Source organism: Carettochelys insculpta, chromosome 27, assembly GCF_033958435.1.
Source record: "Carettochelys insculpta isolate YL-2023 chromosome 27, ASM3395843v1, whole genome shotgun sequence".
NCBI lineage: Eukaryota > Metazoa > Chordata > Testudines > Carettochelyidae > Carettochelys > Carettochelys insculpta.
The window spans coordinates 8,445,220-8,470,347 of record NC_134163.1 but is presented as its reverse complement, the minus strand read 5'-3'; the positions used below and the strand labels follow the sequence as shown (position 1 = coordinate 8,470,347).

Genomic DNA, 25,128 nt, shown 5'->3' with positions numbered 1-25,128 from the left:
CGAAACCGATTCAGCCCAGCATTTGAACAGCAGAAATTGCCAGGCTGTGGAGGGCAGAGGGCAGAATCTGGACCACAGCTTGGCACTGCCCGTGACTTCGGTGGGATTGTACGCGCTGACGTACAGCAGCCCCCCGAGTTACATGAGGGTTGTGGGCCCGCGCACCCTCGCATAACTTGAATTTCACGTAAGTTGGGGGCGACTTTTTTCGCCAATGAAGCGCACACTGTGCAGCCGGGGAAGCAGCAGGAGCACCTGGACCTCCTTTTGGAAGGTAAGTCCTGGGGTTGCGGGGGGGCAGCTGGGGAGGGTTAAGCCTGGTGGTGGCTTGGGGCTGGGAGGCGGGGAGGGCGGAATAAGCCTGGGGTGGGTGAGGGCTGCAGGGGGGTGGAGTGGAGCCGGGGCCGCGCGGCCCTGTGGAGGGTTGCACCGGAGGCGTGTGCTGGGTGGAGGGGTAAGCCAGAGCCATGCATGGTGGGGAGGGGTGACCTGGGACCACACACAGGGGGAGGGGTGAGCTGGGGCTGCTAGGTGGGGGAGGGGTAAGCTGGAGCCACGTGCAGTGGGGGAGGGGTGAGCCAGGGAAGGGGTGCTGAACTGGGGCCATGCAGGGCCAGGGGGCTTGAACCAGCACGGGGGGAGCAGGATTTTGAGTTGCACTCAACACGAGTTAAGTGCAACTCAAAATCGTGCATTTCGAGGGGTTTCTGTACGGAGCTGTAAACGTGAGGCAAGGCCTGCAGAATTCACTCAAACTGCACGGGCGCCTGAAGCAGATGCTTAAACATCTGCAGGATCAGGACCTATCTTAGAACACGAAACATTTGCAGGATTAACAGCTGAAAACCTTTTCCAAGAGGGATCCGTTTCCCACTACAGGTCAATAGTTTAATATTAAAATTGGAGCCAACTTTACCCTCCCTCCTCTCCGTCCAACACCACCGATGACGCGGGCAGGGCCGAAACACAACCATGGTCCAGATTCTGCCCTCTGAGATTTAAGCTCCCTTGTATGGCATTCGCTGCTGCCCTTGCAAGCGGGGAATTCAGGACTGAATAACTTTCCTGCTCAGGTTGCGAGCGGAAGAGGAGATGTGTATTCCCACGCAACACTGTGTCGCTTACAAAAGGCAATCGACTATACAGTGTGAAACAGGCCAGAATGCATGGAACCAGCAGCTTAATTACGGAGGGGGTGGCATCCTCATCCCTAGTGTGGGGGACCACAGCCTGTAGCATACGCCATATGGAGGGCACATGTGTGGGCAGCTGGGTCGGTGCCTTCCAGTTTGCCAGGGACTGAGGCTCACCCAGGATCAGCCCGCAGCAGCAGGCTAATCCAGCCATTGGGGCTAATCAAACACCTGCAGCCAATTAAGGCCTGTGGAACCCTTTTAAAAGGCTTCCCCTCAGGTAAGGAGGTGGAAGAAGACAGGGGATAGATCAGGAAAGGCCTGCAGAGGACAGCCTGTAGGAAGCTGGATGGGATAAAGAACAGCAGTGGTAGAAGGTACTGGGGAATGCGGCCTGGGGAGGAGGCTGATGCACTTCAGGCTGAGGGAGACAACCCCTCCAGCAGCAGCTACTTAGGGTCCCTGGGCTGGAACCTGGATTGGGTGGGAGGGGATTGGGTTCCCCTGAGACTGTCCCTGCCCTCTGGGGCAGCTTGGAAGGAGCAGGAGGAGACCCAACCTCCATGGTGGACCTCCCGCTGCTTATGACTGAGGGGGGCTCTATGGGCTGTGGCCTGCCCCTGGGAAACCTGGGTGGTAGAGGAAAAGGGGCACAGTGAGCTTCTGAGGCATCTCTTTAACTGCCCCAAAGTGCAGGACCCACAAGCAGTAGCTCAGGACTTTGTCACACTAGAGGTTTTTTAAGTCCCTGCGTGACAAGGCCCTGGCTGAGGTGAATTAGCTGGTGCCAGTCCTGCTTTGAGCAGGGGGTTGGACTCATTGATCTCCTGAGCTCTCCTCCAACCCAACCTGTTACCCGGGGCTGAGGGGGCAGTTGCCCTGGGCCCCTTTGAACTGGCATGGCTATGAGGGATTGGGGGTGGGGGCAGCACCATGGTCCAGGCAGCTCTGAGGGCCGAATGCCCTAGAACCCCCTGCTTGGGGGGCACACAGCTGGGCCCACCTTGCCCCAGGGTCTACTTCCAACTCTATGATGGCCCAGTATTCTGGTCATTTACTAGTCCCCTTAAAGAAGCTCTGATTGAGGGGAGGAAGATGTACTTATGTAATCAGACTGGACTGATGAACTTATGGGCTAATTAACCCATCAGCTGAGACAGTAATTACAAAGCACAGGTAGCAGGGCTAGAAGAACCCCAGGCCGGGTGGGCAGGGGGTTATGTTTCTGGCTGGCTGAAAGGCTGCTTCTGCTTCTTGGAGAAAGGACAGTGACTTAAAGGATGCTGCCGGTAGGTCTTCTGCATTGCTGTTGCGATAAGGTCAATAAACTCACAGCAGTGTTGACAATTAAGAGGCATCTCAGTGTTTGTGAAGCCCTCCAAGGGGGGAGAGGACCTAGGCTTGTGACCGCCACAGTCTTTTATAGCAAGTGCCAATTTGATTCAAGCATGAAATAAATATTTAGAGGCTGGTTTACGTACAGCTACTTTCCTTCATATCATCCCTTCAAAGGTGGTGTCACAGACAATAAAAACAAAGGCTTAACAGCTGCTTAAAAAGACAAACAGACCAGCAGGTGGTTTTCTGAATGTGCATGTTTGTTTATTTGGTTATAAAAATGCATCTTAAAACATTATGTATTGAAACACTGCCTGTGGGTGAACTGTATAACATATCCTTATTTTTTCCAGTTCTTATATACACAAGAGCTGTCCGCAAGGACAGTACATCACTGGTTCACCCTACGTATTTCTATCTTCCAACGTATTATTTACATCCAACCTGTACCTGGGTCTTTCAGCTCTTTTCAGACCCTGAAAAGCAAGAAGAAAATTATAGCTGAGGATGGAAGGCAGGTGGTGCTGTTTTAGTGGCTTGGACCAATGCACAGAGAAACAGATGCGTGTTTACCTATGAACAGTTAAAAAGCATGTTCTGGATCTCTTCAACGACCTGATTGTACAGGTCCTCTCTGGACTTCAATCCATCCAGATAAACTGAAAAGGGAAAACAAAAAATCAATGAGGAGTCTGTTAATTTATGGTCAGAAAGGCATTTGTGAGGGTCAAATTTAAAACCGTTCCTGAAATGACACCCCCGCCCAGCCCCCTTCCCTGTCCCCCTCCCTTTCCACAGAGTCTCTCCTCTGGGTTTAGACTTCTGGGAATAACCTGTTCCTATGGGGGCATGGTTATAAATAACTTTGCCTTTGACTAGTGTTTCCTAATGAAAGATTTCTTTCATGGACTCAGCTCACCCCAATGCCCGGTGACGGGAGATAAAAGCTGCCCATGTGAGTGGGGAAATGGAGGTGAAATGACCTGTTTAAGGTCCCAGAGCAAAGACGGGAGCACAGTAGAGGCCACTTGCCTGAGGCTACATCTACAGTAGGCAGAGTAAGTTGACTACAGATACACAGTTCCAGCTAAACGAAAAAGCAGCACTTCATGTAGCACTTCAAAGACTAACAAAATGATTTATTAGGTGATGAGCTTTTGTGGGACAGACCCACTTCTTCAGCTCCAGGTTCTACTGCTGTTGGCTTCAGAACTGAAGAAGTGGGCCTGTCCCACAAAAGCTCATCACCTGACAAATTATTTTGTTAGGCTTTAAAGTGTGACACGACTGCTGTTTTGTTCTGATAGAATACAGACTAACACGGCGACCTCTCTGTCACGAGTCAACAATTCTAGCTAAATTGTGTAGCTAAAATTGACCTATCCGTCCTCGGCTGCATCGGCTGTCTATACTGGGAAAAGTCGAGAGGGGAGTTTCTCCCTTTGACCTCTCTTGCTCCTCGCAGCTTGTGAGGAGTAAAGGGTCAACTGCAACCCCTGTGAGGTCGATGTCACATGTTCAGACTAGATGCATGAAATTAAACCCTGGAAGATCAACCCTGAGCGGGTTGCTCTTCTCTGGTAGTATAGACATAGTCTCAGTTCTGTGTTTAGCCACAATATTCTTCTTCGTCAAGGTAGCCAGGCATGCAGGGAAGGATGTCATACGGGGGTCACCCTGTCTTGCAAACAAGACTTCAGGTGCAGCTCATCCTGATCTACCCACTTACAACACTGGGCCAGATCTCGCTGTTAGTGACACCTGAGCAATTTCGTCAAAGCTAACGAGGCATAAAAGTTTAGCCGAGCAGCCTCTAGGCCAACGTTCTTGGCTTAATTATTCACCCTTCCGTGGATGAAATCTGAACTGCCTTAGATCAGCAGTACAAGGCCACTGTTTGCATTAAAAGTAACGTACCAACATCAACCTCGTTGCTCTCCATTTCTTTCCTGTATTTTAGATACATGGGCCAGACGTGTCCGTCAAAAAGACCAGGTGGGTCAGGTACAGGATAATGTCGTGTGCTGTCAGTGTTCAAATGGAAAGGAATCGGTTAGATTGCCATGTTTTGAGCTGTGTCTGGCACAATGCTAATGATCAAATGGGGTTATCTAATGATTGTTCTGTAGTATTGTGGAATAAACTGCTGAGACCAGCCTCTTTCCTCAGGCAGGGGTGTGCAGAGTGGGGACCAGGATTGCTCCTGGGGGACATGACATTTTATAAAGGGCAGCGCAGTAGAATCAGCTTCTGGGTCTCAGGCTCAGCAGTGCCATTAAAAATGTTGAAATCTGTTATGGTTTTTATGTCTGTGTAGCCACATTTATACATTCATTTTCTTATACATACCTGAAGTGGTGGTGGTTTTTTGCTATAAACATAATGGAAATTCCCATCAGCTTGGATTACATTAGACAGGTTGGGGTGGGGGGTCCCTGCTAAATGCAGGGATGTAAAGTGGGGCCCCATATTTTAAAAAAAAGTCCTTGCCACAAGAGGCTATGAAGGCCAGGGCTATAAGAGAACTCAAAGAAGAGCTAGATAAATTCATGGCAGTTAGGTCCATAAAAGGCTGTTAGCCAGGGGGTAGGAATGGTGTCCCTGGGCTCTGTTTGTCAGAGGCTGGAGACGGATGGCAGGAGACAAGTTGCTTGATCAGCATCTTTGGTCCATCCAGTCTGGGGCACCTGCACTGGCCACTGTTGGCAGACGGGATGCTGGGCTAGATGGACCTTTGGTCTGACCTAGTAATGGTCGTTCTTAAGTTTGCTCACCTGTCCTAAGGGACAGGAGCTGTGCGTATTTTAAGGTTACCCCCGAATGTCAGCTTTCACATCTCTAACCAGTGTGCCCCTCCCCGTTCCCCCCCTTTTTTTTTTCTTAAAACAAAAAGAGGAGCTGGTTCTCAGCTGGTTGTTCACCCTCCAATCCCAGCCAGTCCTGGGGCTGGGGGTGCCGAGGTGCCAGTACTCGGTGCTGGCACAAAAAAAGCACTTTCTGGAACTCGCAAGAAAAGCCACTCCCCCAAGACACTGGTTTCCTACAGCTACAAGAAACACCCAATTTGCTCTCATCCTCAGCCTGCCTGGAAAGGTTGCAACTGTAACTTCGGTTGGAAAGGGATCTCAGTATAGATCTGTTCACTCACAACTGCTGCACAACTCTCTCACTCACACACAGAATGGATACCAGAGCAAAGCTTACCTCCTCCTCCTTTTGCATTCATCATAGGGAATTGTCAGGTAGTAGCGTCTGTTGAACAAGTCAGTCAATGGTCTGAGGAAGTGGGGAAGACAATAGAAGATCAGAGACAATGCTCCCGGTCATGCTGCAGCAAATACATTCTTTCTACCTTTCTTCTACAATTTGTTGTGCTATTGGTTCAAATTCTGTTTGCAGCAGATCAGGCTCTTAGCAATGTTTCAAGCAGCCTGATGTGGACCCACTTAAATACTTTCTGTATATTGCACAGAAGTAAGGGACCTGAAGAGGCCTTGAACAGCCAGATATGGCACAGGAAAGCTAATCAGCCTGTCATCCTGGTGGTAAACCCATTCAGGCTGTTTAATTCTTTCACATTTGACAATATGCTCCTACTAGGCTGACCTCTCTCCACCCCCACATCCCCAAGTAATTGGTGATGTCAGCTCAGACCAGAGGATCTCTGAGACAAATCAGATGCATACAGCAGGGTTGGACGAAGTTTGACTGAGAGAATACTGCTAGCCTTCATGGAAGAAATCATCTGAATTCTATCTTGGCCTAAATATAGGCTGTCCACCTGAAGTGGGAGTATTTCCTAATGCAGTGGCTCTTAACGGGGTACATGATTCCCTTTCTGGGGGTGTGAGACATGCCAGATTTTTTTAGAAGGTAAGTCATCAAAACCACAAATTAAGCACAGGCACCTACATACAACTATTTTGTTTCATCAAACCTATGTATTAATAGTTTACATGTTTTAAATAGCATAAAACTATTTTACATATATTTAATATGCATCTAAAAGTGCATAGGCCCCCTATCTTTATTTTTGATAAGGGGTGCGAGAACATATGTTGAGAACCAACGGGGTGCAAGCTTCAGTAAAGGTTAGAACCACTGATCTAATGGGACCTAAAGGCTACGTCTACACGTGCACCCAACTTCGAAATAGCTTATTTCGATGTTGCGACATCGAAATAGGCTATTTCGATGAATAACGTCTACACGTCCTCCAGGGCTGGCAACGTCGATGTTCAACTTCGACGTTGCTCAGCCCAACATCGAAATAGGCACAGCGAGGGAACGTCTACACGGCAAAGTAGCACACATCGAAATAAGGGAGCCAGGCACAGCTGCAGACAGGGTCACGGGGCGGACTCAACAGCAAGTCGCTCCCTTAAAGGGCCCCTCCCAGACACACTTTCATTAAACAGTGCAAGATACACAGAGCCAACAACTAGTTGCAGACCCTGTATATGCAGCACGGACCCCCAGCTGCAGCAGCAGCAGCCAGAAGCCCTGGGCTAAGGGCTGCTGCCCACGGTGACCACAGAGCCCCGCAAGGGCTGGAGAGAGAGCATCTCTCAACCCCCCAGCTGATGGCCGCCATGGAGGACCCCGCTATTTCGATGTTGCGGGACGCGGATCGTCTACACGTCCCTACTTCGATGTTGAACGTCGAAGTAGGGCGCTATTCCCATCCGCTCATGGGGTTAGCGACTTCGACGTCTCGCCGCCTAACGTTGATTTCAACTTCGAAATAGCGCCCAACACGTGTAGACGTGACGGGCGCTATTTCGAAGTTACTGCCGCTACTTCGAAGTAGCGTGCACGTGTAGACGCAGCCAAAGTCTCATTGGGGCAAAGTGGCTGCACTTTAGGCAATGTACACGTGTAGACCCCCTGGCGTGTTACCAGTGTAGGCCTCAATGAGGTTCTCCAAATGCATCGTGTGTGGAGACAACCCATTTCCACCTGATAGTCTGCTTCAGCTGGCAGGTTGCAGGCACTTGTGCAGCTTGATAGGCCCAGCACTTACACAGCATTGAGCAGGCGTCATTGTGTAGGTCGTCCTCACAAAGCCACGGACGGGTTGTAAGGCGAGAAGGGAGGGGCCTGAGGACATCTCCAAAAATACTCTTCACATGTCTTCATCACTGGACACGTTAAAATCAAGTTTGGGAGAACCTACCCCAAACCTCATGAAATTGTTGCAATAATACAGGAGTGGGGAATCCCCACCCTCTCTGGATCTGGACCCTGAGGCTCAGGGCTCCCCTCCACAGCATCTGGGGCATGGCAGGTGTAGAGCCCAAACCTTGCGGGCTGGATCAAGCAAGCTGCAGTCCAGATCCAGACTGTGGCTCTGCCGGAGGCTGGGGAGCAGAAAGCAGCTGCTGGCTTCATCAGCCTGCCCTGAGGCTTCCTACCTCTATCCGACACGATCAGGGGCTCATATTCCTGCACTTCCATCCATGTGATATATGCCATCATGCACCAGCAAAGCCCTTCTGCTATGTATGTTGGACAAAGTGGGCAATCACTTTGCCAGCGAATAAATGGACCCAAATCAGACATTAGGAATCTGAATACACATAAGCCCATAGGTGAGCATTTCAATCGAGCAGGTGGTAGCACCCAGCATTTGGAAGTGTGCGTTCTGAAACAAAGAGGCTTTAACACCAGGTTAGAAAGGGAGACTCCTGAACTGGAGTTCATTCTCAAGTTTGGCACTTTGAACACCTCGGACTCAACAGAGATAGCAATTACCTCGTGTGTTCCAACAGCCGTGTCTACACGTGCACGCTACTTCGAAGTAGCGGCACTAACTTCGAAATAGCGCCCGTCACGGCTACACGTGTTGGGCGCTATTTTGATGTTAACATCGACGTTAGGCGGCGAGACGTCGAAGCCACTAACCCCATGAGGGGGTGGGAATAGCGCCCTACTTCGACGTTCAATGTCGAAGTAGGGACCGTGTAGTCGTTGCGCGTCCCGCAACTTTGAAATAGTGGGGTCCGCCATGGCGGCCATCAGCTGAGGGGTTGAGAGACGCTCTCTCTCCAGCCCCTGCGGGGCTCTATGATCACCGTGTGCAGCAGCCCTTAGCCCAGAGCTTCTGGCTGCTGCTGCGGCAGCTGGGGATCCATGCTGCATGCACAGGGTCTGCAACCAGTTGTCGGCTCTGTGGATCTTGTGTTGTTTAGTGCAACTGTGTCTGGGAGGGGCCCTTTAAGGGAGCGGCTTGCTGTTGAGTCTGCCCTGTGACCCTGTCTGCAGCTGTGCCTGGCACCCTTATTTCGATGTGTGCTACTTTGGTGTGTAGACGTTCCCTCACAGCGCCTATTTCAATGTGGTGCTGCGCAACGTCGATGTTGAACATCGACGTTGCCAGCCCTGGAGGATGTGTAGACGTTATTCATCGAAATAGCCTATTTCAATGTCGCCACATCAAAATAGGCTACTTCGATGTAGGCTTCACGTGTAGATGTAGCCCAGGACAGTTTCTCCACCTTTGATATTCACAGTGATCCCAGGCAGCCCAAGTATAGACAGCTGGAGAAACTATTTGAGTTTTCCTTCTCCCCATGCTTCTGTCCTATCTAGCTGATTTGTCATCTTTTATTTTATCTTTTACCCTAGCTCTGTTAGATACTCTTAATCTCAATTATCACTGGTCAGGATTGTCCAGATCTGAAGAAGTGGGTCTGTCCCATGCAAGCTCATCATCTAATAACTTCTATTGTTAGTCTCTGAAGTGCTACAGGACTACTTTTTTTTTTGTTTCAATACTCTTCTGAGTAGCTGGAATTTTAGCCAATCAGAGCAGTGGAGGGTGGTGCCAGGGAGCAGGAGGAGGAGGTAAGTGAACTCCTGTTGCCCAGATCCTGCAACATCAGACAGCTCCTGCACCCCCTCGCACCCAGACACCCATCTCGACTCCTCCCTCCTAGACACCTCACCCCAAACCCTCTACTCCCTTCTGCCCAGACTCCTCACCCATTCACTGTTCCTGACCCTAACCCCCAACTCCTCACCCCCAATCAGATACCTGACTCCTCCCTTCCAGACCCCCCACACCAAACCGTCTGCACTCTTCCTTTCACCTAGACCTGCACCCCCACCCCTCTCCTGCATCCTCCTCCCACCCACATCCCCCCACCTACACCCCACTGCAGCCCATATCACCCACTGCACCCTCCCTTTTGCCCTTGACTGACCTGTCTACAGGTAAGTGGCCCCTGAACCACAAAAGGTTCTACATCCCACCTCAGTTAAACATCATATCTTATTTCCACTTGGCAGCTGTCTCACTGCCACTCATTGGATCGTGTTTTGCCTTCTCCGCTAGACTGGAGAGCCCATTATTAAATATTCATTCCCCACAAAGGCATTGCTAGATGGAACTCAAGTCACCTCATAACCCTAACGAAACCAGGAGCTGAGAGCTAAGATGCTGATATAAGGCCACTGAAAGTCTTGAAAGGTTATAGCTATATACTGTATTTCAGGGAAGTTGCATTGAGGTTATATGTGAGCCCTGGAACCTTTCAGCTCCTCATTCTCCAGCCTGTTTCCCCACTCGCACGTCCAAAACTCAAATGTGAAGTTAATTGATGAGCTCAGCCCAGTTCCTAATGGAGTGTCTACCTCCCAGGAAGCCAAGGGCTGACTGGGCTTGAAGAATAAGTTATGGTGTGACCCTGCCAGGGATCACTCCCATTCTAGGCTGAGACCTGCCCTCTTGAGGAAATTTTAAAGACCATCACAGGACCAGCAGGTGAGATGTTCTGGTCTAAGCCGAGGGCTGGCAGCTGGTTGCTCCCAAATTCGTGTTGAACAAGTCAACTTCCATTGATCGGGGAAGGGACAGCTCGGTGGTTTGAGTATTGGCCTCCTTAAACCCAGAGTTATGAGCTCAGTCCTTGAGGAGGCCATTTAGGCGTCTGGGGCAAAGACATTTAAAAAAACCTGTCAGGGCTGGCACTTGGTCCTGCTGAGAGAGCAGGGGACTGGCCACAATGACTTCCCCAGGCCCCTTCCAGCTCTATGAGACATTTATCTCTCTTTTATATACATATATATTTAGTGTCTGTTTCCCCATCAGAGAAGTTCTTACCTAAGGCACCCCACAGCCACTCTGCAAGGATCAGTTAATTAATGGCAAGGAGGCTTCTGCCAGCAGAGCTATACATCTAGCACTTTCATTGCCACAAAATGGTCTGTAAGTAAAAAGACACTTTACTGATAGTTGTAAAGCAGGAAGCCTTCAATGACCAGAATGTGCAGCTCCTCTGGGGCAGGCGCTTTAGGGTTAGGCCGAATATTCACCCCATGGCAGCGAGCAAACTTCCTTGGCTTCTCCATCCAGGCATGCACAGTGTTCACCATTGCCTCCATATCCAGGGATTCCATTGCTAGTGAGAAGAAAATATGGGGGAGAAAAGTCAAAAGCCGCAAACCCCAGAGGCATGAAAGTGTGTAAATATAAACGTGTAATATAGAATTATGGAAATTTTACTATTAAGTCTTAATAGTATAATGAAAAAGAAATACTTAGGAAAAATATACATTACTGCTTCCTACAGCGACCACCGCTCTTACCATCCCATTGTTTAAAGCCGTCTTCCCCGACTTCTATCTGATCTTGTGGCTGAAATATAGTGAGCAATAAAACATTGCTGCAAATGCAGGGTGATCAGTTAGCTAAGAGGCGATCACAACCTGGGCACGGCTGAACTACACAACCAAGCAAGTGTTCACTTAACAAAACAGCGGTAACGTCCTTTTGGCGTGAAGCTAAATGGGGCATTTTTACAGCCCATCTTTCAGCCAGACTGAGATCTTCAAAAAGTTAGCTTGCTCTGTGGCCCAGGGGGGCTGTGTCTGGCAAAAGATGCTCAGTCTAACAGACGGTTGAATAATGCCAGATCTGATTAGATGCAGGAGCATGGTTTTAAGTCTTTGGATTTAAAAAATTACAGGTAGTGTTAAGTGACAATTGCTGTATCACACAGTCAGCATAATAGGAGTTATTGTAACGAACACATCCAATAAAAGCTGTGGGTCAGCACAGTAACTCTTGTTTTATCTTAGCTCTGCTTTCCATAAGCATTTATAAATTAAACATGCCGGAATGAAATATATAATTTATAGGAAAAGACAGAGACAACTCGGTCTCTTGAACGCCTGTTGGTAGTCATCTCGATCAATGGTTTTCAACTGTTGCATGTGGCAGAAATTCCATCAGTTTCCTTTTCCCCCCGAAGTTCTTTGCAGAGCCAGAAGTGGGGGAATTGATGAAATGTCACAGCACGCTTAGATGCACCCAGTTGGGGGCTCAATCAGCAAGGCTGCCTGATTCCTGGTTAGTGCTGGGTTGGTCAATTTCCCCTCACAGAGGCTCTCAGGGAGCATTGCTGGTTGAGCCGCCAGCTGGCGCTGGGTGGTCATTTTCCCCACTCTGCGAAGGTGGGAGAGGGGAAATTGTAAACCTCTCTAGTAAGACTGCAACCATAGTAAACATAAATCAACGTGACCTTTATGAGCAATCAATCAGCCAGAAAAAGTGGATGTATGTGGAATTGTTTGTCTCCCTGAAGTGTGCTGTGTTACTGATAAGGTTGGGAACCACTGATCTAGATGCACTGTGGGGATTAGGGTGAAGAAATGCGCTCCCAATTTAGCAATGTATAAAGCGTATTTAGTTCTATTCAGTAGTGTGTATGCACGTGTGAAGGTCGGACAAACAGGGTTTATAGTGCTGTCAGCACAGGAATATCAGCCAGGCTAGGGTCTCAAGTCATAAAATAGAAATCCTCCTGATGTGCCGTAACATGCTTGGTCTTGCTTATCTCAGTGGGATCAAAGTACATTATGAAAATTTTTACAGCCCCAAACACACTTTGGTAATGTTCTAATATAGCTTTTTCCTTGCCATCAGCCAGCCGCTGACTTTAGGGGGAGTTTTTCCATTGACTTCCATAGACTTTGGCTCTGGGTCCTACAGAGGTAAAACAGCTGATGGCCTTAGAGAGTCCAACGTACTCCCTGACATAGTACTCTTCCACTGAAATCAGTGGAAGTAAGAAGCCTAGATGCTACTGGGGATGTGGTTCCCTGTTCCTAACAGTTTGTTTGGCTTTGTTTTAAATGGTAAACACAAACATGCTTGTAGCTTTGTCATGAAAGGTCATTTGAACACAAAGGTCTTCTTATAAAGAGAACAAAAGCAAGAATGGGCCAAAGTGGGGGACAAAGTAGGGAAATTATTGAAATAAAAGGAACAAAATCCTGTAAACCAATAGACTGATCTAAGGTGAGATGCACCTGCTCTAAAATTAAAACCCAAGGAGATAATGTCCACAGCCTATCACTCTCTGTGTTCCAACCTTCTTGGTGTAACATGGTGCGTACTCCATCGAAACTAACACATGACCATTTAGTAAAAGGCCATTATTTCAATCTGTCCCAAACAGTTCAGAAGCTAAATATGTTCTTCTTAAGCAACTTAGCCTCACAAACACATGCCAAACTTCCCTATGATACATACTTGACGTATTAAGTATCTATATCAGTAGCTATTTATGGATATATTAAATAGGCAGACAAGTTATACCTACCTTGTAAAAATCATCCTGATGGACAACACAGCAGTTTGGAAGTGCTTTGATAAGCTGGTTGGTCAAAGTGGTTTTGCCACCGTTGGTCACACTAAATAGAAAGTTTGAAGCAGCATTGGGGAAGACACATTAGAAATTAAACCAGTACCATGTGCAACTACTGCTAACACCACTTCTTCAGGAGCCATTTCTCCTACCACCAGATCTCTTTGCTTCTGTGTTATATGGAGTAAAAAGTATCTGCATTGAAGAGCTTGGAGTGGTGGCTCTGTTGAAGACCAGCAAGCACTGGGCTGTTAACCCTGCCAGAAGGAAGGAGTGCTTTTTATCCTAATCCCACCACTTTCTCCTCTGTTTCTTGCCCCAGCTGGAGCTGACTTGTCGCCTTGGTTAAACAGTACAATCTTACTGGACCATATAACACCCCTCCGACCTCCCTAGATAATATAACTAGCTGGAATCCATGGGCGGAATGAGCTCCCAAGGAAAATAAGTGTCAAAGTAGAGAGCCGAAACTGATTCGTTAAATAAATAAATGCGATGATCATGCAAAAGGGGCCCTGTGCGGAGCAGCCCCAGGCGAGGGACTTGCAGGAGCTGAGCTAATGTTTTAGCTTGATCCAGTCCCCTTCCAGTGAGATCTGGAAAACAGCCAGAAGCAGCATGTTAACCAGCAGGTCACCCCAACGGCCATCAAGGTCCCAATCCACATCTTTGACGTCTTCACTGTCAACTTAAAAACGTAGGCTCTTACCCAAGGCTTGGCCAAAACTGTCCCTCCGGCCAAACACCAAACTCTTATCCTGCAGCTTTGAAGCCAGGCTGGCCTGAGCCCATTCCCCTCTCAGGCTTTTTCATACCCTCTCACTCAGCTCCTCAGCTGGTGTCAGGCACCCTCTGTGGTGAAGTGGGGAGTGGGAGTGGACCCCCTTTTCTGCTCTTCACAGACTCTGTGGGGGAGGAGCAGGGCTGCTGCCCCTGGCTCTACAGACCTCACAGGACACAAACACTCTGTGCTAGGAGCTCTCCTGTCCAAGAACGAAAGCAGATGCCCGAGCAAGGCTCCCCAAGAACTAGAGGGGGGATGGAGCGTAAGACAGCCATGCAGTGTAAGATCCAAGGTCCATCCAGCTAAGGGTTCTGTCTTCCAACAGGGGCTGGTGCCAGCTGCTTTAAAGGACGTTAATAGAACAGGGCAATTATCAGGCTAGGAACACCAACCTGCCATTCCTGGCTACTAGCCCAATAATGGACCTCTCCTTCAGGAACTTGTCTAATTCCTTTTTGAACCTTGTTGTACTCTTGGCCTTCACAACATCTCCAGGGTCATCTTCTCAAGAACCAGAGCCAAGGTCAGGGACCCCTCCTGCCATGGGAAGATCCCTCTGTCCCGCAGGTTGTTTCTCTCATTCTCACATGGGGGGGTGCAGAGTTATATTAAACCTCAAGTTAAATTGCTCCCTTGTTGGGACCCAATGTCTCTGCTATGTGTGTTGCACTGAGAGCCCTCAAATCACTTTAGTCCCCTGTGGCTTCACCCTGGCAGGGGCAAAGTTGCTTGCTTAAAGTATCTCCCCATCTTTAAAATCGTGGGATTGTGAACAAGGAACACGCATGGGGATCTCCCAGAGATCCACTCATTTGGGGCTCTCTCAGCTGAGCACCTTTCAATGTGTGCACCCCAAATCATAGATTTCAAATGTCTTCTTGTTGGTATTGCTGGAGCATATATGTGGGATTTAAAACACTTTGACTGATACAGCTAAGATCCTTGAGACTTGAAAAACTCTGCTGCAAGAGGAAAATGCTTTAAACAGACACTTAAAAATGATCCCAGTGGAGGGAATCTCTCTCTCCCTGCCTGTGAATGAGTCTTAAGCTGGGACAGAGCTAGATTCAGACTCCCAGGTTCCCACATAGCTGTCTCCCAAGCCAGAGGGATTTTCCTCCTTGCAGGAGGGTGACCCATGAGGGCTGAATGTCCTGGCTTCCAACTTTTCTTCCCAGAGCTTTACACCATCACCTGCTTTTTTCATGCCATATAAACCCCATCCTCAGCTGCTGTTGCTTGCAAGGCCCATGACAACCAGCACTCGCAGAGGCTCAGTCCCCCACAATCACCTCGTTCTGGAGGTCTCACAGAATCTTAGAATCCCAGGGCTGGAAGGGACCTCAGGAGGTCATCAAGTCCAGCCTCCTGCCCAAAGCAGGACCAACCCTACCTAAATCATCCCAGCCAAGACTCTGACAAGTTGTTTTTGTAGCATAGACACAGCCTTGGAGCGGAGGGAAAAAAGAGCCTCTTTTCTTGGATCCATTTCCAGAAGCTTTTCTGTCAACTGGCCCCCCATGCTTTGCAGCGGGACACTTAAAATCTCCCACTGGACCGAAAGCCTCATTCGGTCATCCAAACCTACTTAGAAATCACAGCAAAGAGAGAGGTTTTCTGGCTTTAGGGAGTTCCCTTTATTTCTATGACAATCTGTACCTGCAGCACATTCCATGTGCAATCAAACAAGCTTGATCTAGAGCGAGGAGACATTCATGCTAGGTTTTGCTTTATTTGGGTCCCTGCTTTGTTACCATATAAAACTACATATGATCGCCACACCTCAGGGCATGCTGCAGGCAACAAGAATAAGAAGCAGGAAACAAATGCAATATCGCCTAGCAACTTACCCCCCAATACCTATGATGTATTTCATCTTCCTGGAGTTGTGTCCTTGGCAGGAATGGGAAGGGAAGAAACTTGGCTTGGCAAGCAGAAATGATGCAAATTAAGCTGGACCAAAGCTATTCCTGCTCCTGTCTTTCCCTAATCCAGGGCCTGTATCCAGCCTCTTGGCAATGCCTAGCAAGTTGCTTTACTGTTTCATTGAGGGAAAAAAGGCGTGTGCCTTTAATTTATACCCCACTGCTGCAGTGACCTTCCACCCTCCTCCCCTGGCCTTTTCATGCTCCACAGGGTGATGGGAAAGCACTATGACTGTCATGAGATGTGATACTTTAGACTAGAGGCTGGGCTTAGTCCTGGTCTTGGCAGCTGGGTCACGTGCGTTGCCGCTGCACCTGTTTTGTATCCCTCAGAGGCACTGGTCCTTGCCAGCTGTGTTATTTATAGCTCTTTACCTAAGTTAGTAATGGGCAGGGGGAGAATGTCACCTCTTTTTCCATTTCCACAGGGACTTCTGAGGTAGTGAGGGAGGTTTGTAATGGTGAATGTATTTCTCTTGCATGTCTAAACATTTCCCAGTCAGCTCAGGATGCTGCCTATAATATTTTGAGGAACGTTTTGAAGACAACCAAAGGAGAAGGTGATTAAATCATGTGGGATGACCACGGCTTGAAGCTTTTTTGGGACAGGCGTGTTGGCTTAACGGACCCGTTTGGGACTTATTACTTCCATGTTGACAGACTCTTGGACTGTTCTATGAGCTGCCTTGCTCAGTGCCTGCTTCTGCAAAATTTACTCCTTTTGGGTAGCACTTACGCAGGGGAGTTGACCTGAATTGGACTGCACACTGGAATATGTGCTATTCAATGTGAGTGAAGATTGCAGCTTGGTTGCAGATTTCATCTTACCAAAGGCCCTACCTGCTTTCTCAGTCCTCAAATGAAATGTGAGAACCAGAGGCTTCTGCAGGTATAAGAAACTGGGGGCCTCTTCAGGTCAGGGTTTTTTTTTAAAAAAAGAGAGAGAGAGAAGCTGCTATTAACTGGAGATCGTTTCAAATGATCTTTTTTCAGCTCAATCTGATGCTAACCGCACATAAAACACACTTAACCCTCATCTGTTTTGAACAGTGAGAAAAATTCCGTGTTTTAATTCCCATAGCTGGTGTATCCCTTTGTGCTTTTTATGGAACCAGTAGAAGGATATATTTTAAAAACTCATTGAATGATTCCTGGCCTTGTAAGGCTTTGTCTACACAAGTAAAAACTTAGCGCCGCTGATTTTTAGTTAGCTGATTGGTAGGCAAATTCAGTCTCTTTCTTCTTCACTTTGTTGCAGTCCCACTGCACTGCATGCTGGGTATTACTGAACATGTGTAAGTCACATCTTGTGGGTAGTTGCGAGGTGGGGCCTTACCAAGGGAATTCCCCTGTGGAAGGACTAGCTGAAGGAGAATGCGGTGTGCTCAGACACTACTGCAATGCCTGGGTTACGTTAAAGGTTGTGGAGAGGCATCACCCATGCTCTGCAGCTTAGAGAAGGAAGAAGAGAAGGATTCTTGCTGGGCTTTTACACTGCACTGATCATTGCAGCAGCTGCTTGTCTAGTATTTTGTGTATGGTACTTCCCGGGCAATAGAAACATAATCAGAATTTGACCTTTTAAGAATAGGACTCTTGCCCATCTCAATGATATATTTCTACGTATGTCTGGGCCTACAAACCCAGGTTGTCACAGGAGGGACTGAAGCTGTGACCTTAGGGGGTAAGACCATGTGCTCATCCGCATGAGCTAAAAGCCAGCTGGCTCCGAGCCAAGGCTGTAAAGCAGAGACTTCACTCTCCCTTGTCAGTGGTCTCAGTGCCTCTCAAGTTACATATGGACGATTGCAAAATAATGTGTGGTTTGCACAAGTCACCCCTAGGCCAGGACTGGGGTTTCCCAGACAAAGGAGGTGTTACACAGTGTATAGAACAGTTTTCCCATCACTCTCTTCTGAAGCTTAATATAAAGAGACATGTTTGACTATCAAATACAATATTTAAGGAAAGTTACTATATTTTTAGTTAGAGCAGTTTGAGAGTCGCCTTGCAGCCTCCTTCTTGGAGATCTGACACTTTGGGACGTGTATTATTGGGGGAAATGGTTCTTAATTCAAAGAAACTGAGATTTTTGTTGATCTGTTTTTACATTTAGTGCAAGTATCTAAAAGGGTGTTACAAGGAAAGGGAGAAAAAAAAGTCTCCTTAACCTCTGATGATAGAACAAAAAGCAATGGGAGATTTAGGTTGGACATTAGGAAAAACTTCCTAACTGTCTGGATGGTTAAGCACTGGAATAAATTGCCTAGGTAGGTTGTGGAGCCTCCATCATTGGTGCTATTTAAGAGCAGGTTAGATAAACATCTGTCCAGGATAATCTAGAGGGATTCCCAACCTATGGGTCGCGACCCAAAGGTGGGTTGCCACTAAATTTGAAAAGGGTTGCCAGCTGGGTGGCTCTGAGCCACACATGGCTCTTAAGGAGCCATTTGCAGCTCCTTAGCTGCCACCTGACTCCTCCTCGACTGCCAGTGCCTGCCCTGCGGTGCTGAAATGGAACTCGATTTAATTGGAACCTACCCTGAAACCAATTAGATTGAGTCCCATTTAAGTGCTGCATAGCAGGGAACTGCCCATGCTTCAAGTTGGGGAAAGGAGTGGAAGGGCTGGTGAGAACCAGGCAGAGAAGGAGGTGGCAGGGGCCTAGCAAAGGAGCAGTGGGGGGTCAACAGTGGCAGGACAGAACTCCCTGTGAGATTGGAAGGGGTCGGGGGGGTGCTAGAAAGGTTTAACCCCAGGGATGGGGAGAAGCAGGGGTCTGAGAGCTGATCAGAGCTCTGCACCCCATCTGGCTCTCAGCTGTGGGGCTGCAGGGGTTCCCTCTGCACCCCTGGCCGGGATCCCATGGGTGCTGCTGTTGGCTAGGGTTCTGCACCCCAGCTGGGGTCCAGCCGGGGGGCTGCAAGGGTTCCCTCCAAACCCTCACATGGGATCTGGGGGCTGGCGCTGCTGGCTGGGGCTCCATGGCCAACCAGCTCCCAGCCGCAGGGCTGCCAAGGTCCCCCCACCTTAGAATACATATTAATTATTTTATTTATTTTCAATGATACACATTTTATATGTATGTTGCCAGGGCGGATCCAGATGAAATTTTCACGGGGTGTAAAATTGTTCAAGGGGGGTAAAACAGAATCAAGATGAATAAAAATATTTTTTCCCAGGGGAGAACATCCCTCCTTCCTCCCCACCTGTTTTGAATCTCCTTGGGCCACAAAGTCTTACTGAATTGTCAAAATGGGTCCCTGTTTTGAAAAGGTTGGGAACTGAGATGGGGCTTGGCCCTGCTGTGAACACAGGGGACTGGACTTGGTGACCTCCTGAGGTTCCTTCCAGTTCTAGTGTTCTCTGGTCCTATGAATATTTGATTTCATCTCTTAGTGAAATTAGATGCACACAACATGTAGGGAGAGGCATTTTCATTTAAGGGTCATTCTGGTTTTAATTAAATATCCACAGATTTGTATGGCATAATACAAAGCCAAAAAAAAAAAAAGGACGTCATTAACAATAATCTATGTCTTCTACCATAAACCACCTACATACAAACACTTTAGAAAATGCCATTTTCACACATTTTTACAGGTAGGTGTGGTTTGGTGGGCCCACTGAAAAGGAAGAAAACTGAGACTGATTATAATCACCTCTTATGGTGACTTTAAAATTCACTTTAACAGTAGCATGCTCTATTTTGGATTGCCAGCGAGTATGGAAATACTGAAGAAAAAGTGAGTCTGCATTTTTAAAGCAATCTTGCCTGTGTATTTCTCCGACATCAATTTAAAACAATCATTCTTGTCTTCACTCTGTTTTTTTTTTTTCTACCCAGGAAGATGAAATAGAGGAGTGTTGCTTTTCAGAACTTTAATGCTTCGGAATATTGACTTTATCTGCTATGTACAGACAGCTCATTTCTAAGCAGAGTGTCTTTGGGGAAAAAAAAAATCGAAAAAGCCACTATGGGGGTATGTGCCAATTGGTCACTCGGATTTACACAGTACTGTGGAGAAGAAATTGAATCAATTTTTTAACTTGATTCAATCAGAGACTCTGTCCATTCTACTTTCTGTGCTGTGTGCACCAGAACAAAAACCATTGGAAAGCCCCAAATTTGGACACATTCTAACAATACCAGCACACAGTAATTTGACTGCATTTCCCTGTTGACTGCTGCTTAACCCCTGAAAAAATACCACAGTACAGAAGGATGAATCACCTGATTCTACTGCCTTCGGTTTCCTTGGCAATGTCCCTGATCCAAAGTCCATTGAAGTCAAAGAAAAGGCTCCCATTGACTTTAATGGACTTGAAGGAATATGCACAAATATATTAAACACTGAATTAGGGTGTTGTAAACGCCACTCTATAACTAGCTCTATACAAAGGCCAGACACTGATTACATAGTTCATGGTTTTCTATGGCATGGGTGGGAGAATTCAACCACAAATTGCTGGGAGTGGAATACCTCGGTGCTATTCCCTCAGGCAGTGCCACCGATATCAAATCAACTTTCCCTCCGTCAAAAATGTTGCTTAGGACAGATTCAGTATGTGAATCATTCCCATACATAGAGACCTCCATGGACAGAAAAACATGGATCTGCATCCCCCAGTTTCAGCTCTTCATCCCATCTGTGATCTAGATTTTACCTGCATCTGCATGAGAAATCTTCTGGAGGTGGGTGGGGAAGGCGCAGAGAGGAGCAGGGAAGAGGCAGGTCTCATGAAAACAGGGGCTGGGGGCAAGGTTCCCGCTAACTCTTCCATCCAGGGCAGAATAGGTTTTGTTCTGAGGACCGTGGTATGTATGTGTGGACATGCACCACCAGAAGAAACACATGCTGCTGGCTGCTAATCTGTTGGGTGGCACCTGAATTTTTCCAGGGGGGCTGCCCAAGAGCTCAGCTTACAGGGAACACAGGTAAAGGGCAGCAGAGGCTGGGGTTCAGGGGCAGCAGGGACCTGGGGCCGGGGATCCACCAGGTGGAGGAGGAAGGTAGCCAGGCAGGGCCAGCTCTCGGCCCATCCTGCACGGAGATTTAGGATGGAGCTTCTTATGTCCTTTCCCTGCCAGTAGTGCAGGGGCCTGCCTGGACACTCCCCCATATCTGTGGATATGCATGACTCTCCATATATGCAGTGGACTCCAGGAGTTGCCTCATCCAGGAAAACATGTTTGATACTGCCTGCTATTTGGTATCATACAGAGCAACCAGAAGCCAAAATAGCTATTCTTCAGAGGCTCTTTATGAGGCCAGGTCTGTCCCAGAAACTCTTCTGGTATAGTCATTGTGCTATTTTTGCATTTTTATACCAACAAATGCAGTTATACCACGAAACGGGGCTTCTGCTCCGCTAGCTGATATCGTCTGGGGAACTGGCAAAACCTGCAGACACACTAATAGGGGCTTTTGTCCATCTAACTATATCAGTTCAACTACACCACTGACCTCCTCCTGGTATAGACAAGGCATTAAAGTCATCCCCGTCACATCCCTTTAAGTCCATGGCAAGGAAATCTATTGGCCTGCCCCTCAAGCCTCTTTTCAGTTTGTATTCTGCAGAGCACCATCACATCCATGCGCAACCCTCTTGTTGAATGACTGTTCCATTTTGCCTGGGAAAATAATATTGTGATTAAAATCAACATGTTTCTCCAGCATTGAGTAATAGTGGAGTGTTAGTCAGATGCAGAGAAACAAGCACACCAAAGGCTTCGAACAACGCCACTAACTGTAGTGACCCCCAGACGTGGCATTAAACGATACCATATGGCCAGCCACTTACAGCCTATAGCTGCACCTCAGTTAGGCTATGATGCCCAGGTACGTTCAATGCCTCCAACTACCTTAGAAGTATGACTGTGCCAGATAATGGCACTTTCTGAAGCGTTACTTCTTTCGTAAAGTATCTTTTGTTGTCATTTTTCAATAACTGGTTGACGGTTCCCAGCCTATGCGGTTATACCAGATCTCCTGGCACTTTGCCCACTATTCCAATTCTTTCTCTTGGCCAGTCAAATGCAACCCTTCTTGAAATTCACAGAGTCTTTCTATTGTCTTCACTGAGAGTCAAATCTGGCCTGTATTGCTCTTTTTAAAAATGAATGTTCCTCATTTTGTGTTGACATGTTTGCAGTCTATGGATTTTGTATTTTCATCATCATCATAAACCACCATGGGCACAGCGTCCATTGGTGTCCGATGCCTCCCTCGCTATTTCCTTCCAATATTGTATTTTACTGATGTATAAAAAACATTTAAAATCTCCCAAGGCAGTCAATACCCCATCTTTGATCTATGACCACATACTTTGATAAAGGGACACTGCCAGCTTGAATGGTACAGTTTCATTTCAAACTTTGGTAGCTACAATGGTCGCAAGCAATCAACTAAAATCACTACAAATGAAGGATGTTATTGATACTTTTTGGCCTATTTTTTTTTAAATTCACTTGGCGCGTTTGACAGCACTTCATGTATCCTCTGCTTCATTTTTTCTCAAGCAAAGTCTGTTTCATTCACATTGAATACACCCTTACAGACCTCCTCTGGGAAGCAGGAAAATCTCTCTGCACATTTTAAAAAACTCTGTGATACCCTGTTTAAAGAGCGCTCTATCGCAAAGTGTAAGTATTGAACAATTAGTTAATTTTAGGAAATTCACACTGATGTTCTCCATTTCCTGTATGTACAAATGAAGTAGATGAGGTGCATTTTAATATCTTGAAACATATGGAGGACCTGCCTCTAAAAGTACTAACACTTCCATTTCTAGGCCCATACTTTCTGTGATTTCTCTGCTAACGTTGCAAACGATGGTGTCCTATATTTTTCCTTTAAAAAGTTCTCCCATTGAGGTTACTATTCACAATCAGTTTTGTTTTAGTTCTCAAAGTCCCAGGATTAAAGATAAATCTGGGTTCCTCTTCCCTCCAGCAGCATGTCTACCAGAATAACGCTGTTCCACAGACAGGGATGGTGTGAACATTTTTGCTGAAGTATTAAGCTACTGTAGATGAGATAGAGGTTTCTAGGTTTGGATTTCAGACATTTCACTAATGTTCTGTCAAAGTGACTTTGCAATTCCCTTCTGTTCTCCAAAATTAGACAGTTTATTGCACTCTTGACTGCCAATGAGATGCAGGAAAGCATTCTCAAACGGAAAAGAAAAGTCCAGGCTGTGAACTTCTAATAGGAATGGGGAATTTACATCTTCCGTAACAATTAACTCTGAGACTACCCCAAAGTTCCTTGATGTCAATGGGAGTGTGAGGCCAAAGGGTTTTGGGTCAGTCTGTTTGTGAGAGCATACACCCCTTTGTGGACCAGATAAACCTTTACAGAGTCTGATAATTTTCATAGCTTCTTGCTGTAGAACTAAGTGACTGCCGAGTTTTTGGTATTTTTTTTACTGACAATCTTTTCTTTTCTCATTTAGCATAAAGCCCAAACTCCAAAAAACTGAAGTGCTGCGTTCTTTTGCTTGTAGCGCAGAACTCCCATCTCCACAGCCGGCAACTGGAATGTGTTACTGAGAGAGATGGTGGAATCTCCATCCCTTGAGGTTTTTAAGTCCTGGCTTGACATTCTCATAGCTGGGATGATGAGTTGGGGTTGACCTCCTGAGGTCCCTTACAGCCCTAGAATTCTATGACTGGCTATGACTGCAATTTCCAGGAAGTCATGTGGATTCAGGAAGGCTTGGCCAATGAACTGTTACTTCTTTTTAACATGGCTGTAAGACAGAGCACCAAGATCCTCTGCTTCTTGCAGTTAATGCTATCAGTGCTGTTTTCCTCTCTTTCCATGCATGCCTCTGCTCAGTAAATAAATCCGTGATTGAAGAGTCATGCATTCCACTATATACCTGCTGCCCGCAGTATAGGAGAAACATGCAGAACATGAGACATTATTAAACCCTGGAATGTCTCTGGTGCTAGCATTTGCCCTCCTGCTGAGTGAAGTGGTATCAATTTCAAATGGTAATTAATAGTTGGGCTGGTGGGGCCCTGCACACAAGCTCCATCAAGGATACCCGTGTTAAAATGTCTCTTGCCTATTTTAATTCTTCAGCTGCAGAACTCATCCATCTGGGATTCCCCCTGGTGCATGTATGAGACTGTTTGTTTGCATAGGCTGACCCTGGGCTAAGACAGGGGTTTACAAATAACATTGTCAGACGAATGCTTGTTAAAAATCCTCATGAGTGCCCAAACCATGTTTGAAAGTCCTGATCCCACGTCTGCATCATGTCAGAACTGAGCCCCTGAATGCCCATACAGTTCCCCATCTTCATATTTGCGAGATACCCAACCTTGATGTGTGCTGCTCATGCTGCGATTTGCCCTTCGTTCTGACAAAACTCTCAGCACCCGGGAAGAGAATGTAGGAACATTTCCAATACTTAGCAGCTTGTTTTTGCAATAGGAGGTATAAATGGTGACGATTGTCCATCTGTGTAAAGAAGAGGTGTGAAAAACTTTCCGGTCTTGAAGAATCCTTCATAGGACTAGGTGGGTCTTTGAGCTGTGCCATCAGAAGGTACTTATAGAACGATTCTGGCTAAGGTGGCAACCAAGATAGGGGAGCCGACTTTCAGAGTATAGTCCTTTATCTGTGAGAGCCTTCTGAAGAGGGACAGGAGAAATTAAACATTGTACTCACTCATAGGTAAGTTTCAACATGAGTTACTGTTGAGCTGGACCAGCAAGGACGTTCTGAGGTGCAAGAGCCAGAGGTGGGGGAAATGGGTCAGCCAAAGGTCACTGGACGTTCAACATCTACGGGAAGAAGCAGCTGCCTTCTCCGAAAGGAATGAAAACTTGGTCTTTGCCGTTTCCGAGTTAGCTAACGAAGGGCCTTGGCTTCATTAGGAAACTGATGTGCAATTAAAAGCAAAACTGCAAGGTGCTGGCCAGCAGCAAGTTAGGGAAAGGGGTTATAAATTTAAAAAAAATAGACCTCTTCTTTTGGGCAGGCAGCTGTAATGGAGTAGGGAGGATATTTATGCACTAAGAGGAAATATTGTATGTTTGCATTACTTATCTCTCCCCACAGACCATCATCCAAACAGGGAGCGGAGCCTGTTCTAGAAAGTGCTCTTATTGGCTTATTCTTTCTTCAAATAAAAAGTTTCCTGAAGCTTTAAAGGGCTCTGAATCTTTGAGACAGGGGAGGAAGGTTCCTTGATCTTACAGGAGTTGGAATGAGAAGATGACAAGATCTTATACCAGGAAGGGCATTTACAGAGGGTGACTGCCAGGCTGTATTCTTTTT

General features: G+C 47.1%; 1 protein-coding gene across 1 annotated transcript; it reads right to left on the bottom strand.

Moving 5' to 3' along the window:
• Positions 1 to 2,721: 2,721 nt before the first annotated feature.
• Positions 2,722 to 15,959, bottom strand: NMRK2 (nicotinamide riboside kinase 2). Its single transcript, XM_074978271.1, has 8 exons — positions 15,758 to 15,959; positions 13,079 to 13,169; positions 11,061 to 11,109; positions 10,702 to 10,873; positions 5,676 to 5,747; positions 4,389 to 4,495; positions 3,045 to 3,130; positions 2,722 to 2,947 (listed from the first exon to the last, which is right to left on the bottom strand). Exons 1-7 carry the CDS (start codon positions 15,781 to 15,783, stop codon positions 3,045 to 3,047), a joined length of 603 nt encoding a protein of 200 aa, XP_074834372.1. The 5' UTR covers positions 15,784 to 15,959; the 3' UTR covers positions 2,722 to 2,947.
• Positions 15,960 to 25,128: the final 9,169 nt, after the last annotated feature.